Source organism: Onychomys torridus, chromosome 20 (genome assembly GCF_903995425.1).
Source record: "Onychomys torridus chromosome 20, mOncTor1.1, whole genome shotgun sequence".
In the NCBI taxonomy this organism is placed as follows: Eukaryota; Metazoa; Chordata; class Mammalia; order Rodentia; family Cricetidae; genus Onychomys; species Onychomys torridus.
This window is the reverse complement of record NC_050462.1, coordinates 13825032-13841953: the sequence shown is the minus strand read 5'-3', so window position 1 is coordinate 13841953 and position 16922 is coordinate 13825032. Positions and strand designations below refer to the sequence as shown.

The following is a 16922-nucleotide window of genomic DNA, read 5'->3' as shown; positions in this document are numbered from 1 at the left end:
CCCCAAATTCCTCCCAAACAGGAGAGTCTGTCAGATCTTCTGGACTCGGCAGCTGAAGACTGGTACTGCCTTTGGGACTTCTGTCCCCTAACGACCACTGAGAAACCTGGGACTGCCTAGGTAGCTGGAAAGCTGTCTTAGGTCTTACAATCCTCAGATCTGATGGTGTTTGATGACTAGGGTACTTATAAATTGATAGAGTCCTGACTATAAACAGTTTTCAGAAGTTCTTAAATTTCTGTGGATTTCGCTGGCCCCAGCTTTTAGAGACAGGTTAGCATTAGAGAGGGTATGGAAGCCTGCAGGCCTGTTCAACTCTGTTCCCCCCTCACTCCTCAGCCTCTCTCCCTCCTCCTTCACTCACTCAACCTCTTCCATTCAGTAAATTTCCTCTGGTTGCCCTCTGAGTACAGACTTAAAGGTGTGTTTCGTCGGGCTGAAACCAGGCCCTAGGAAAAATGTTCACACCCTTTAACCCAAAGCCATAGCCTTTTGCTATGACACCAAGATGTAAATCTGTTCCAGTGGTTTTACAGACACCTGCAGGTTCCTGCAAAGGTCCACCCCCTCTCCTTGTGCCAAGGCCAACCTGCAGGGGGTCCTCCAGCTCCTCCACCAACCAGACAAACCTCTCCAGACTCAAGGGCATATCTGCTCTTTGGTCTGGCTCATTTGCCCCAGCCTCCTCTGCACAACCAGGGCATGTCTCCATTCCATTTCTTCCCCTGTTCACAGGACCAGTGTGTTAATAATCTGTTTTTTATCTCCTAGCAACCTGCCTTCTCCACCTCCTCAAGAAACTGGTTCCTGGGCTGGAGAGATGGCTCAGAGGTTAAGAGCACTGGCCGTTCTTCCAGAGGTCCTGAGTTCAATTCCCAGCAACCACATGGTGGCTCACAACTATCTGTAATGAGATCTGGTGCCCTCTTCTGGCCCACAGGCCGAACACTCCCTATATACATAATAAATAAATAAATTAGCCAGGCAGTGGTGGCGCACATCTTTAATCCCAGCACTCAGGAGGCAGAGGCAGGCTGTGAGGCATCTCTGTGAGTTTGAGGCCAGCCTGGGCTGCCAAGTGAGTTCCAGGAAAGGCACAAAGCTACACAGAGAAACCCTGCCTCGAAAAACCAAAAAGAAGAAAGAAAGAAAGAGAGAGAGAGAGAGAGAGAGAGAGAGAGAGAGAAAGAAAGAAAGAAAGAAAGAAAGAAAGAAAGAAAGAAAGAAAGAAAGAAAGAAAGAGAAAGAAAGAGGTTCCTGAGTTGTCTCCAGGATGGCAGCCAACCAAAGACTTCTCCCACTGAGTGTGAGCCCACTGACTCCTGGCTTCCTCCTCCCCATGTTGACCCTTGCCAACAGGAAGTAGCCAGATCTGAACCAGCGTCCGTAAGTACCTGAAAAGGTTGGGATGTTGGGGATCTTCCCTGGAACTGCCCTCTCCAGACCCTGCCTAAAGAGAGCCCGCCAAGCAGTTGCCCCACCCCTGGAGGGTATTTAAGGTCTGGCCCACAGATTCCCCTCTTGGCTTCTCCTCATTCCTGGGACCACCCGGGGATGTTTTGCTCAGATTAAACCTGGATTTATTAATGTGGCCTGACCTGACTTAAAGCATGGGTGGAGTTACCCACGACTGGGGGATTTTTACGTATCCAACAGGCCTTTGGAAGACACCTTAAGTGACAGTCATTGAAACCTCGTTGGACTGGCAGAACAAATCCAGGTGCAGATTCTCTACTGTCGACTCTCAGGAAGTGAGAGTTAGAGTTTCATAGGCTCCAATCATAGAGTTCTACACTAATTTTAAATACAAGTAGCCAGAGCACTCCTTACCAGACACTGCTGGAAGCAATTTGTATTCAGCTTTCAGAACCCTATGCCTACAACCCAGTGAAAATGAATTTTCAGATCCCCTTGGTGGGAGATTAAATATGTATCATACATATTAAAATATATATTTAAACCATATATAAATACATACACATATATGTGCATATGCTTTGTGTGTGTGTGTATGTGTGTGTGCACATCTCCATCTCCCACAGCCATCTAAGGATCAAACCAATTCTCCCTGACCTTTCCAGTTTTCTCCCCCACCCACCTTGGACAAATACTAGGAGGAAAGGCTGTGAACTGTAGCCTCGAATGGTGTGGATATGTCTGAGCCAGCAGTGTGCTGTTTACCTAGAAGCCAGGGACCCCTGGGTCCTTGGCCTGCTCTGTGGCCCGCCTCTTTTAACGAGGTCAGAACTGAACAGAAGGGTGAGGAAATGCCTGTCAGGGTGACCTCTTCGCCTTGCTGGCGTCAGACTTGCTGCTTTTGCGTGGACTTTTCTGTTGACATTTCTGATAGCCCCTTTGGCAAACTGAAAAACATAACTAAAGGTCAAGGGTCAAGTGTAAGGAAGGTTAGTGGAAGGGGGTCCCCCTCTGAGAGTAGCTTTGTAAAGCCAGTGCTGGGGGCCGCTGCTTAGCACTAACATTTTTTGTTGCCTTAAAGTAGTTTAAAAATGGTGTTTAGAGGCTGGGGATTTAGCTCAGTGGTCGAGTGCTCGCCTAGCTAAGTGCAAGGCCCTGGGTTCGATCCTCAGCTCAAAAAAAAAAAAAAAAAAATGGTGTTTAAAGGGGACCTGGCACTCTCTGAAAACAGCATTAAAATGGGAATGTCCACAACTCATTTATTCGTGGGCATTGCCCCAAGTGACTGACATCGGAAGGTCAAACAAATCCACAAAATACAAACAAGTATGCCTATAGAAAGCTAAGAAAGCTGTGCCTTGGGGAAATTTTAAAAAGATGTCCTGAGGTCAGCTCAGATGAGAAATATCAGAAGCAGGAGGAGCAAGACACGTTTGTCAAACCCCAGTTTAAAGTCTTCCTTGATCATCGCCTAAATCTGGCAGTGTGCATCTGCCTGCCAAAGGTGACAGCTTGGCAGAAATTTTATAATATAAAAAGTCAATAGTTCTCTATGCACAAGTGACTGTGTTTCTATCCTCTATTTCTGTTTTTCCCTGCTTCCTCCTTTCTTCCATTTTTTTTTTTTTCTTTTTCAGACAGTGTCTCACTTTGTAGACCAGGCTGTCCTCAAACTCACAGAGTCCTGTCTACCTCTGCCTTCTGCGTGCTGGGGTTAAAGGCGTGGGCCACCACGCCTGGCTAATCTCGCTCTCTCTTTTTCACCATGAATGTTTGTGGTCGTTTCTTTGCGTCTCTCACTCACATTGTCTAACTTCTCTTTGTTTTTTTTCCACCCCCATCTCTTCTTATGGAGTGCCGCTAAAAAGTAGTTGTTTCTAATCTGTTCATCTAAAGACATTTTGCTGTCTGCTTTCCAATGGTTTTCAGGTGACCCACAATTAACCTTTGGGTTTTGGGTTTTGCAGAACAAGCCTATTTTCATGGCATAGTTTTCTGTTATTCCCCACTCCCCCCCCCACCTTCTATTGTAGTGTTTGCTGGGCAGGAAAAGTAATGTTCCTGTCTTTGCATGAAACGTACCATAGAAACCAAATAAAATAAGGCTGGTGATGTATGCTGGATGTAAGTCCAGCCCTGGTGTGTGTGTGTGTGTGTGTGTGTGTGACAGAGACAGAGAAAGAGAGAGACAGACAGAGGGAGAGAGATGGGTGGCAGAGACAGTTGGATCTCTGAGTTATAGTCTAACTAACAGCCAGGGCTTTGTCTAAAAAAAAAAAAAGAAAGAAAGAAAGGAAAACGCTCCCCAAACATATACATACAAGTAACATTATACAGACTGAGCAGGTTGTAGTTATGAATTTAGGAATACATACACACCATATATATGTAACAAGATAAAAGCGGCCATGAATTTGAAAGAGAACAAGGGGGGTTCCATGGGAGGTTTGGAAGAAGGAGGGGAAGGGGGAAATGATGTAATTATAATCTCAAAAATATTTAAAAAATGAATCTGAACAAATCCTGGTGCCTGCCAGCCTTTCTGAAACAAACTGGATGCTGTCTACAACCTGGAGCGCACACCGTGTGTAGAGGTTACGAGACTCGGGTGGAGTGGGTGTGGCGGACACTAAGATCAAATCCGATGTTACCTCAAGGAGTTTGGACCACAGTTGAGACCTATCCTTCAGGAAGGCGGTAGGGACAAAGCAGACAGTGGCTCCAAATCCAGACCCCGCGCCTCAGCTCCATCCTTCCCTGCCCCAGGTCCCCTTCATCCTGGGGACCGCCTGGTAGCAGGACCCTGGAGTCGAGCTGACCAACCGAACAGTGCGCGGCACCCGCAGCCCTCCGCCCCGTGCCCCTGCCGCCTCGCGGGCGCAGCTCTCCCACCCTCGCCTGCTCCTGCGCCTCCAACCGCAGGTTCGGGCCCACGCTCCCGCGGAACAGCGCGTCTCTGTCTCTGTGCATCTCTCTTTCTGTAACACACACACACACACACACACACACACACACACACACGTGCGCGCGCGCACAGAGGCCCCTCCTAAGTCTCCATGCCAGGCCCCCACCTCAGGATCCCCCCGGGGCAGAGATCCCCCTCCACTGGCGTCCCCTGTGCGCGCCCTAACAACTACACTTCGCTTGGCCGTCGCATCTACCTAGTCCCACTTGATTTCAGTGGCTAAATTTCAGAAAATTTATTTGATCCAAAAGTTAGGGGTTTGGGAGTGGTGGTGGCTATAATCTTCACCTCCTTCACCTAAAACGTGAAAAGGAGACCTGGCAGGACTGGCGTCCACAGTGGAGTTTATTGCAAAGAGCCGTTCTTGTTGGCACGGCTGCTGCTAGCGAGCTCCCGCCCCGCCCCGCCCCGCCCCGCCCCGCGCGGCCCCGCCCCTCCCCGCGCGGCCCCGCCCCGCCCCGGGAGCCCCAGACCGCGGGGACTCTACTGTCCTCTGCATCCCGCCAGCAGCTAGGACGACCATGGCGAACAGCCACCGCCTCCTGCTGGAGAACGCGCAGCAAGTGGTGCTGGTGTGCGCCCGCGGCGAGCGCTTCCTGGCCGGGCCGGCGCTGCGCAGCCTGGCGGTGCTGGAGGGCGCCAGCCTGGTGGTGGGCACGTGAGTAGCCGGGGTCAGGCTGGGTGTGCGGGCTACCGGAGCTAGAAGCTCTTTCTCCAACAAAACACCGTCAGAGTGTCTTTTCATCGGTGATCGTCGATGACACCAGGTCTGCAATCTCAGCACTCAGGATACAGAAGGGAGGTCAGTAGTGCAAGGCCATCCCTTGGCTGCATATAGTTTGCACATGAGATCTTGTCTCAAAAAATAAACAAGAACTAAAAAATACTTTTAAATAACAGTAACATCACATCCTTCTTTTTTTTCCCCTCCTTCAAAAAGCACTTGGGGTGTGCATTATGTAGTTGGGCGTAGTGATTCATCCCTTTAACACCAGCACTCTGGAGGCCGAGGCAGGTGGTTCAAAGCCAGCCTGATTTACAAAGAGAGTTCCACGACTGAAAACACACACACACACACACACACACACACACGCACACGCACACGCACACGCACACCGCAGCAGACCTGCAAAATCACTCAAACCCTGCATTAGGAAGCTAATGCTAACATGTAGTCTAGATACCTTATTTTTTGGTTGTTTTCTGAAGCAAATTAAAAACGCGCAAATATCCACACCTTCCAAAGACAAGGGATGGATGTGTATTATTTTGTAGTTTTGCCCCCCCACACACACACACTTAGTAGTAAATGATGAAATCTCAAAATTCAACTAAGAATGTTCAACAGCTACTAAAGGAACAACAACAACAACAAAAACCCCTAACACCTGGTGTTGGGGATTTAGCTCAGTGGTAGCACGCTTGCCTAGCAAGCGCAAGGCCCTGGGTTCGATCCTCAGCTCAAAAAACAAAAACAAAAACACTAACACCTTTGGAATATGATTTCTAGCTTCCTTTATTATGTTATTGGATGTGTGATTTGTTCAAACATGACACCGGGAACCTACCACTGAATGGCAGTCCACATTCTTAGAAGGTGGGGAGCCCTGTGGTTAATGTACTCTCAGAATCCTCCTACACAAGCTGATGCAGACAGAAAGCTCCCTCACTAAAACACAACAGCATTCTGGAAGCATCGAAGCCCTGGGCAGTCTGCTCCCTGCAGGGCCCCTTCTCAAACGCTTCGCGCTGCGGCGCCTGGTTCATTCAGCTTCATGCCATCTGGGCATGCCTCTGATAGTAGAGGAGTTGTGTGTTCAGGCATCATTTCGGGATCTAGTCCTGTGGGAAAGTGGACTGCTGATCTTAGAGAAGAAACTAGCAACCTCTTCTATACATGGTTTGACTTTTGTCTTCACTATAGCTACCATCTCTTTCCAAAAAACCCTGGGTCAAGAGGGAACTATAGTGAGTGTTGGCTAACACCAGGGCATCCAAAAGCTCGTTTAAATCATTAGTCAGATTTTCCAGAAAAATTTCCTCAAACTTAGTAACTATTTCTTGTTTGTTTGTTTTCTTCCAGGGATGGGTTTATAAAAGCAATTGGCCCTGCTGATGCTATCCAAAGACAGTTTTCTGGAGAAACCTTTGAAGAAAGGATCGATTGCTCTGGGAAATGCGTCTTACCAGGTACCGACGCTCTGTTTCTTAAAACTCTGACAAGAATTTAACTGTGGCTCTAGGGCAGTGAAGAAGACGGCAGTCGGTTTGTTTTAAAAGGAGTCTTAACCACAGTGTTCCAAAGTACCTGGGGCTCCAAGTATTGAAGTTCTGCTTTGGCAACGTGATTTCCTGTTGCATCCTTGTAAAGTGGTTACAGATCTCTTTATTTATTTATTTATTTGTTTGTTTGTTTATTTTTGAAGCTGCTGTCCCTTCCTGACAGTTCCCTCTCAAAGTAGCAGAGTGTGTATTGTCTAGTCCGTGGTCTCAATTTTGCTCCATGAATAGTTTTGCCATCCTAGCGTCAAGGTTGGTTTGGGGTGGGCGCAGTTTCTGAACAATCGAGCTGGATCTCTCTGAGGGACATTTGTGTGGTGCTGAGTTATTCTCCTCTATCAGAACCTTCTAGACCAGCCGCGCAGAGGGAACCCCACGAAGTCTTGTGCTCACACCTTCTCCAAACGGGGCGGCTACCACCATGCGCTCAGAGCACGGTCTGGTTATGGTCTGGATATGGTCAGGCACCGTCTAAGCGCCTTCCATTTCTCAACTCTGGTTGCAGGTTTGGTGGATGCGCACACACATCCCGTGTGGGCTGGTGAACGAGTCCATGAGTTTGCAATGAAGGTAACTGCAGATCGAGGGCCGGGAACTCAACAGCCCAGTCAGGGCGTCCCTTCTAATGATCAATAGTGCAGCCAAAGATTTCCTGGTTCCGTTCAGCTCCTGCGGCCCTGCGGCCGGCTGCTTGGACCCAAGTAAACACACAGAGACTTACATCACTTATAAACTGGATGGCTGGGGCAGGCTTCTTGCTACCTGTTCTTATATCTTAAATTAATCCATTTCTATTCATCTATAAGCTGCCACGTGGCTTGTGGCGTACCGGTGCTTTTACATCTCGCTTCCTCCATGTCTGGCTGGCGACTCCTGACTCAGCCTTCCTATTCCCAGAATTCTCTTCTCTGCTTGTCCCGCCTATACTATACTTCCTGCCTGCCCAATCAGCATTTTATTTATGCAGAGCGATATCCACAGCACTCCCCCCCCGCTTTTTTTTTTTCAAAAAGGAAGGTTTTAACTTTCACATAGTAAAATTACATATAACAGAACAATTCTCAAGCAAGAATTACAGTTACAATATCTAGTCTATTTATAATATCTAGTCTATTTGTATTTGGCAAAATTAAAGAAGATATCCTGTCTATCTTATATTTGTGAGTCTAAGGTTTTATATCTAACTTACCTTTTATCATAACTAAGGAAATTATAACTACCTAGTCTTGCTGCATATCTTTTTAATGGATATCTTTCCTTGTCTACAGCCAGTTTAAGAAAAGGAGCATCAGAAGGTTTTCAGCTGTGGACTGTTTTTTAGAACAGAGCTCAGCAACATGGTGGCAGATTCCCCACCCTCTGCCTGTATTCTAAATCATTATTTGCAATCTTGAATGAGTTTTAAGAAATAGTTTGAAAAATCACTATTTACTACAGATGAACTTGGAATTTTTTGGGGGTGGGGCAGTTTCGAGACAGGGTTTCTCTGTATAGCCCTGGCTGTCCTGGAACTCGCTCTGTAGACCAGGCTGGCTTCGAAATCGCAGAGATCCTCCTGCCTCTGCCTCCCAAGTGCTGGAATTAAAGGGGTGTGTCACTACTGCCAGGTGGAAAAATATATTACTAACTATAAAAAAAAAGTCTTACATTAGTCTCTCTTTTTTTTTTCTCTCAGAAAAATGAAACTTACTAAGAACATAAAATGTAGTTGTATTAGTTACAGGAGCCATAGCTAGCTCCTAAATGGAGCCATTATCACATTGTTAAAGGAAAAAACAAAAACAAAAAAAACTCAGCCCAACCGTGACAAATTATTTTGGAAAACAGGAGAAGAATCTTTTTCTTCAGCTATCATGTACCTTCCTCAACAAAACTGGAACTGCTTTTGAGGCAATTTTATTTTATTTTATTTTTTTTATTTTTTTGAGACAGGGTTTCTCTGTGTAGCTTTGCACCTTTCCTGGAACTTGTTTTGGAGACCAGGCTGGCCTCGAACTCACAGAGATCCGCCTGCCTCTGCCTCCCGAGTGCTGGGATTAAAGGTGTGTGCCACCACCGCCGCCCGGCTTGAGGCAATTTTATTATTGGACTGAATTTCAGAGCTAAAAGCCACCTTAGAGATTGTGGTCCAAATGCTGTTATCCTAAGATGATGGAGACACTGAAGTCTGGGGATCTGGGGAAGGGATGGAGGAGACTATAGGAGTCGGTGTCGTCCCCTCCCCCTCCCCCCGTGCTTTGTGTGGACACTCTTCCTACTGTCCAGATAACTAGTGGGAAACAGGGATTGTAGAAAGACACTCTTTATTTGCTTGAGTGACAGAAATTAGGCTCCGACTCTGGTGCCCAGCCCTTGGTCTTGGTTGGTAGAGAGCTGCATAAGCCCCTAAGCTTTGCTTTCTCGACCATGCTGAGGGATGTAGACTGAGCTGAGAGTTGGCTGGTTATGTACCAGGACCGACTTCACCGTTGAAACACTGAAATACTCCTAGAGCTGAGTGACAAGCTTCGGGTGCCCATTTGCCCGCCCGCCACATCACCCATCTCTGCCTCTCAAGTGCTTTCTGGGACTCCCTACTGCGCACCTGGGAAGGGGGTGTCTTTAAGGACTACGTGCCCCTCTTTCTGATCTGGCTGTTAGTGCCTGTACCCTACTGCTTCTTAAACTAATTGACTGATTGAAATAGGGTCTCTCGTAGCCCAGGCTGACCTGTAGCTCCCTACATAGCTGAAGTAGGCCTTGAACTGCTGATCCCCCTGCCTGTACTTGCTGAGGGCTGGGCATCACAGGCCTGCACCATGCCTCGCTGCTTATGAACTGTCTTGTAAAGTTGATTTTATTAGCTTTATTTTTAAGTGTGTGTGTGTGTGTGAGAGAGAGAGAGAGAGAGAGACAGACAGACAGACAGACAGACAGACAGACAGACAGAGAGTCCCCTGGAGCTGGAGTTAGAGCTGATTGTGTGCCGTCATGTGGATGCTGGGAGCTGAACCCCAGTCCTCTGCAGCAGCTCTTTCCTGCCGAACCCCGTCATCATCTACTGTCACCCCTGGAGGTAGGTACTGTGTAGAGCTACTTGTAACCTCCCTGAGTGAGCCATGCCCGTTCAGTTGGCAGGGGCCACGTACATGGACATTCACCAGGCCGGAGGAGGGATCAACTTCACGGTGCAGCACACCCGCCAAGCCTCGGAGGAGGAATTGTTCCGCTCCTTCCGGAGTCAGCTGCAGTGCATGATGAGGGCCGGCACCACCCTGGTGGAGTGCAAGAGCGGTTATGGCCTGAACCTGGACACGGAGCTCAAGATGCTGCGCGTCATCGAGCGCGCCCGGCGGGAGCTGCAGCTCGGCCTCTCTGCCACTTACTGCGGGGCTCACTCGGTCCCCAAGTAATCTTGGGGTGGGGGGGCGCAGCTGTCACCCGGGCGTTGGGAACGGAGCCAGGGCTGTGTTCTCCGGAGGGTGGAGGCTCTCCAGCACTGTATCTCTTGCCAGGAGACCGTCGGGAGACGCTTCTGGGAGATGTCCTGTTTATAAAGGTCACGGTGCTCTGGTGGTTTTAGGAAGGGGGTTCCAATAACCTCTTCAGTTTTCTTAGTCCCTTAAGGTTGAAAACGGAGAAAATGCTTCTTTTCATTAGTATAAAGAGTGGCCCCTAGGGAGTCCTTTCCAATTGCAGCTACTAATTCAAATAATTTCCTACTAATTCAAATAATTATTTCCTAGTCTGTCTGTCTGTCTGTCTGTCTGTCTGTCTCTCTCTCTCTCTCTCTCTCTCTCCCTCTCCCTCTCCCTCTCCCTCCCTCTCCCTCTCCCTCTCCCTCCCTCTCCCTAAACATTTTCATTTTATTAATGTGATTTCTTTTTAGCCTCTACCTTTATCTGAAGAATCTCTGCTACTTGGCTTTATAAAGAGAACTCTGTCTCTTATAGCCTAGCTGTACAGTTCCTTTCTATCCTGGAGCTTCTAGACAGGAAGGTCCACGGTCCAGGTCTCAAAGGTCGCAGAGTGGCTGCGTCCCGACTCTTTGGCCGGTCTTCAGCTTGATGACTGGAGCACACACCCGCTGCCATAGACTTATGCTACAAACAATATCTAAACTGAAATCATTTCACTGCTTTTATGAATTTCAGGCTGTGTTTTATTTGATTATTTAAAACTGTGTATATTTATTATATACAAGATGCAGTTTGGAATGCACATACATTGTGAAGTGGCTGAATCACACTACCATGCATTACCACTTTTTGCAGAGGAAAGCCTTCAAATCTTTTTTTTTTTTTTTTTCAGAACTGAGGACCGAACCCAGGGCCTTGCACTTGCCAGGCAAGCGCTCTACCACTGAGCTAAATCCCCAACCCTTTCAAATCCTTTTGGAGTGGTTTGAAGGAATCCAGTATACTGAGAATCACTTCATCACTGTGTTGTATAGGAACATAGTTGCTAATGTTGATATTCACTCACTGTCTTCAATCAAAAGAACCAAAAAATTAACATTAAAGTTTTTATTAAAAGCCCACTCGAGGCATGATGGTGCACGCCTTTAATGCCCGCACCCAGAAGGCAGAAGCTGGCTGATCTCTGTGAGTTTGAGGCTAGCCTGGTCTACACAGGAAGTTTCAGGCCAGCCAGAGCTGCACTGTGAGATTTTTGTGTCAAAAAAAAAAAAAAATTCCTGATCATGAGGAAAGAAATAAAAATGCTTGTTATTTTCAGTTATCTTTGTTTTAAACTTTTAGCATTTCTGTTTTTGGAATTACTGAAGTTTGAACTGAGACTTTTGAAAGAGCCTGTCTGTAGAGAGTTGTAGATGGTTCCAAGTGATGTGAAACAGCCTGCTTTCTAATTTTTTAAGTATTGAAACCTGAGTTTAAATGCAGCTTAACTGTGAGCTAGGTGATTTTTTTTTAAGGTTTATTTATTTATTATGTATACAGTGTTCTGCCTGCTCATATGTCTGCAGGCCAGAAGAGGGCACCAGATCTCATTACAGGTGGTTGTGAGCCACCATGTGGTTGCTGGGAATTGAACTCAGGTCCTCTGGAAGAGCAGTCAGTTCTCTTAATCACGGAGCCATCTCTCCAGCCCCCAGCTAGGCGATTTTTAAAGGGCGTTTCTTAACTGTTCCAAACATGAACAACACACATGTCATAAAGGGTTGTATACACCTTGCTCTATGTAAATACCCTGCTTGTTGACCTCTGCTGGTCCACCTGCGTGTTTTGCTGAAAGAGAGCCACCATGCCAAATACAGGGCTGGAGTTCTATAGAAACCGTCTCCAGCTGCCAACAGGCCACTGAAGCCTGTGTCTTGACTCCCACCGACTTACCCCTGATACGCAGATCACAGCCAAGTGTCTAAAGTTATGGAGCGAGTGCTGGTTGGGGCTCTTTATGTCTGTCTGACTCCAGAAGCTCTGCCCTTGCTCGGGGCTCACAACTGCCAAGTTCTACAGAGCATCTCAAGACTTTCTCACTGCCCCACTCCTGTTAGCGAGGCAGGAGGCCTTAGGTAAAGGCTCCAGGGATACTTGTGAATAGAGAAGAAAAAGAGAAAAGAAAGTACAATAGCTGGGCCTCCGAGGGTCCTCTAAGTGTCCTTGAGAGAGGAATTCAGCCTTGCTGGCATCCCCGAAGGCCACACAGCTTCGTGAGGCCGGGCAGTTTATGTCTCTGCGTATAATGTATAACAAGGTCCTTCAAACAGAAGCCTTGTCACCACCCCTGCTGTGTGAGCACGGCACACCTGCCAAATGCTCTGGCTTCTTTCTGGACTTTTCCTCTTCCTTTCTGAAGCCTAAGCTCACTTGCCTATACTGTTTATTATTCTTCCTTTATAAGCTATATATAGTCTTTAATGTATATATAGTGCACATAATAAGTACATGTATTAAGCAGTGCATTACATATCACAAAATTAAAGAATACGCATATTAAATTTTATATATATATATATATCATATATATATCATATATAAAGAATATGCCCATGATTATCTCATTTCTTTCCACTAGAGGAAAAACCGCCATTGAAGCTGCTGATGACATCATCAGTTACCACCTACCAAGGCTGAAAGAACTCAGAGAAAACGGGGAGCTACACGTTGACAACATAGATGTGTTCTGTGAGAAAGGTGTCTTTGATCTGGAAACCACCAGAAGGATTCTTGAAGGTGGGAAAAAGATGGGGTTACAGATCAACTTCCACGGGGATGAGCTCCACCCGATGAAGGCTGCCGAGGTATGGCTGACAGTTGGCTCCTTTCCTGCACAGTGTGCAGGAAATACTAACTGGAGAATATGTGACTCATTTGGTCAGAGTTAGGAGTACCCTTCTGAAAAGGTAGAGAATGGGAAGTTTCTGGTCTGGCTGAGCCTGGGGACCCCTGACCTCTGTAGGAACTTTCTCGAAGAACTGGGGGATGGCTCCTTCAATAAAATGCTGGCCTTGGAAGTACAAAGACTCAGGGCTGATCCCCAAGACCCGTGTAAGGCAGTCTAGGCATGGTGGTATGTGCTTCTAATCCTAGCCATGGAGAGGGAGAGATAAGCAGATCCCGCAGCTCTAGACTAGAATACTTGGTGAATTCCAGACCTGCAAAAACAAAACAAAACAAAACAAAACAAAAACAAGGGCTGGAGAGATGGCTCAGAGGTTAAGAGCACTGGCTGCTCTTCCAGAGGTCCTGAGTTCAATTCCCAGCAATCACATGGTGGCTCACAACCACCTGTTATGAGACCTGGTGCCCTCTTCTGGCCTGCAGGAACACATGCAGGCAAAATACTTTACTATAATAAATAAATCTTTAAAAAAAAAAAAAAGCTTTGTGAAAAAGAAAGAGAAGGAAGGACAGACAGGTGGCCAGTACCTGAGAAACAATACTTGAGGTTGTCTTCTGACCTCCACACAGTCACACACACACACACACACACACACACACACACACACACACACACATACGCACAGAGACAAACACACACGCACATTTACACACATTCACAACAGAGACACTCATACACATACATGCACACATAGACACTCTCACAGAGACCTGCACATAAACCATACACATACAAACACAGACATACACACAGACACAAACACACAGGGCACATACAGACACACATACATCCACACGCACACTTGCACACACAGACATACCCACATGGAAGGGTCCACACAGGCATATGTGCATTCGTATCTACACACAGGCATGGACACACATGACGTATTTCTGTCTGTCCATCGCTTCCCGTGGTAGCTGTTGCCCTGTGCTTGCTAAGCAGGTGCTGAGCACTCTACTACTCCTAGCCTGGTTATCTCTTTTATTCTCTCCTATGATGTTTATTATAGTCATAGTGGAGAGAAGCATCCCTGTGATGGCATGTTCTGGTTGGCACGTGAATTAGCTACTTTTCTGTCACAATGACAAATAGCCAGCTGAAGAGCTTATTTTTGTCCCATGGTTTAGGGACACAGTCTGTTACGGTGGGGAAGATGTGGGGGTGGGAACATGAGACAGCTGTTACCTTATTGTCCCAGTCAGGAAGCAGAGGAATGCTGGGAGCCCACTTGCTTTTTCCTTTTTATTCGACCTAAGCCCCGCCTCCATGGGACAGTGTCGCCCACATTCGCCCACATTCACAGAGCTCCACCTGCTTCTGCCTCCCCAGTGCCGGGATTAAAGGTGTGCCGTCGTGCCCAGATGAGTCTAGGTATTTTTCCCGTAAACTTAGAGCTGAATGAAACAACCACCCTTGAGACATAAACAGGTGCAGATGGTCCACCTGGGTCTCAAGTTCAATGGATCTGACTTGCTGTCTTTTAATGTCATTTTCAAACCTTATGTTTGAAAGGCCTGTGTTTCATGCCTCCATGAACAACACCATCCTTTGTCTGTCGGCTACGTCAAAAAACGTGGGTGCCAATCTGAATCTTCCCTCTTTCCCTTTCACCCACTATGTCAGCCAATCCCCAAGTCTGCTCGGCTCTATCCCCATGAATCTCTATGTCCCTGTCTCTCATGTCACTGTGTGGCTCAAACCTCCAGCAGCCTACTAGATTTCTGCCCTGCTCTCTTGCCCTTCATTCTCGACTCCATTCTAATGCAGCCTTCTGACCCACTTCCCCAGGACAGCCCATCCTTCCCCTCTTACAGGCTTTGAATGTTGGAAGTTTTAAAGACCGTGGGACTTCTAAAAATTGGACTTATTATTATAATGTTCGTATTAATGTGTGATCTCTGGGATGAATAAGAAAGGAAAGGTTATGACTTCACAGTCATATTTGTGTGTCAAATTGACTAGGGGTCAGTTGTGGTGGCTAGTCTTATGTCAACTTGACACATGCTAGAGTCATCTGAAAGGAGGGACCTCAGTTGAGAAAAAGCCTCCACAAGATCCAACTGCAGAGCATTTTCTTAAATAATGATTGATGGGGGAGGGCCTAGCCTATTATGGTTCCATCTCTGGGCTGGTGGTCCTGGGTTCTATAAGAAAGCAGGCTGAACAAGCCATGATGAGCAAGCCAGTAAGCAGCACCCCTCCGTGGCCTCTGCATCAGCTCCTGCCTCCAGGTTCCTGTCCTGTTTGAGATCCTGTCCTGACTTCCCTCAATGATGAACAGGGATGTAAAAGTACAAGTCAAATTACTGCCCCACCCCAGTTGGCTTTGGTCATGGTGTTTCATCACAGCAATAGTAACCCCAGCTAAGACAAGACTTAGAATTTTGCTCTTAGTATAAATTCTGACCTTGGTATGTGGGTACCAAGAGCTGGACCTTCCTCATCTCTCCCCGTTTTTCACCTCCTCTGCCTCTCTGTCAGGAACCAACCACAACAGACTACTTTTAGCATCCTGTGCTTCGAACATGCTGTTTCTCGAATGTGGATAATTCATACTCTCATCCACATTTCACCCTAGCTGCTACTTCTCTGGGACCCCATCCCAAATCTCCTAAATGTTAGACTGTGCCTTCACCCTGTTTTTCTCCCACTGGTTAAGCTTGCACCCCACACTTGAAACTCCCTATCCCTGGAGGTCAGTGCAGTGCCTGGGGTCCAGGCATGTAATGTTTGCATGTGTTTGCTGAGTTTGTTGATGAATGTGACTTGTGTGGTCAATGAGTTACGACTGGTCAGAGAGAGCAACTGGTAGATGAAACTGAGGGAACCCAGTACCCATAATAAGCACATCGGATTTGGAAAGCAAGAGTGGTTCCAAAGTCAGAGAGGAAACACCCCCAAGAAGTTTCCTGAGGACCACCAGACTTTCGGGATCATCGGTCATGGACATCTTCAGACAGGAGCACACGGCCATGGTGTAACAGCAAATGACGGTCTGGATTCTTCCCCTTGGGTTGTTTAACATGCCAGTCCTCAGCTTGGAACTGTGTGTGTATGTGTGAACCACATCCAGTCTGGAATGAAGTATATGGCAGACCACACTGAGAAGAGGCCACTCCAAAGCTCCCCTGGCCATTACTCAGTCGTTTCTGGCAATCAAATCTCAATGTTTCTTCTGGAGAAAAAAAACAAAACAAAAACACTTTCAAGTTGACAGCCTCAAATTATTTAAAGTTTTTCGATCCCCAGGCCTTGTGCTTGCTAGGCAAGTGCTCTACCACTGAGCTAAATCCCCAACCTCCTTTTGTTCTTTTTTTTTTTTAACTGAACTTTTCTCCCAGAGTGGATGGCATTCCAAGACAGCCATATTTGTTGTTTCTGTGAATGCTAATTAGATTTTATTACCAATATTATTCCCAGTTTTTAATTCTGATTCTTGAGAGTCACAAAATTAAGATTCAGGAAGTACCAGTTGTGTTTACAATTAATTTTTTTTAGATTTATTATGTATATAGTATTCTGCCTGCAGGTTAGAAGAGGGCATCAGATCTCATTACAGATGGTTGTGAGCCACCGTGTGGTTGCTGGGAATTGAACTCAGGACCTCTGGAGCCATCTCTCCAGCCCAAGATTATTATTTTTTTTTTAAAACAAGGTCTCTATTGTTTTGGCTGCCCTGGAACTCACTATAAAGCTAGCCTAGGCTGGCAATTCTTCTGCCTCAGTCTTCCAAGTGTTTGGATCACATATATGAGCCACCATACCCCAACTTAAGATTAGTTTTTACCAACGCACTAATTTTCAAATGGCTGTCTGTGACAAACCCTATCTCTGTTTGGGGGCCTGTGCTCATTGGAAGTAGTTGACAAGAATTCTCCTTCACAGAGCTGGGGGAGCAGTGTCACGGTAAGGTATT

At 46.8% G+C, this 16922-nt stretch overlaps 2 protein-coding genes across 3 annotated transcripts in view; one reads left to right on the top strand and one right to left on the bottom strand.

Annotated features, from left to right (window-relative positions):
* Ccdc38 (coiled-coil domain containing 38) overlaps nt 1-4386 on the bottom strand; it is a 47240-nt gene extending 42854 nt beyond the window's left edge. Inside the window, exon 1 of the mRNA XM_036170226.1 lies at nt 4236-4386. Coding sequence (XP_036026119.1) covers nt 4236-4386 — 151 coding nt within the window. The remainder of the gene's footprint in view (nt 1-4235) is intronic.
* A 453-nt stretch (nt 4387-4839) lies between these two features.
* Amdhd1 (amidohydrolase domain containing 1) overlaps nt 4840-16922 on the top strand; it is a 28074-nt gene continuing 15991 nt past the window's right edge. For both annotated transcript variants that reach the window (XM_036170175.1, XM_036170174.1), the window contains exons 1-5: nt 4840-5039; nt 6465-6571; nt 7167-7231; nt 9772-10049; nt 12677-12902. In XM_036170175.1, the coding sequence (XP_036026068.1) occupies nt 4903-5039; nt 6465-6571; nt 7167-7231; nt 9772-10049; nt 12677-12902 (813 nt within the window). In that variant the 5' untranslated portion in view covers nt 4840-4902. The remainder of the gene's footprint in view (nt 5040-6464; nt 6572-7166; nt 7232-9771; nt 10050-12676; nt 12903-16922) is intronic.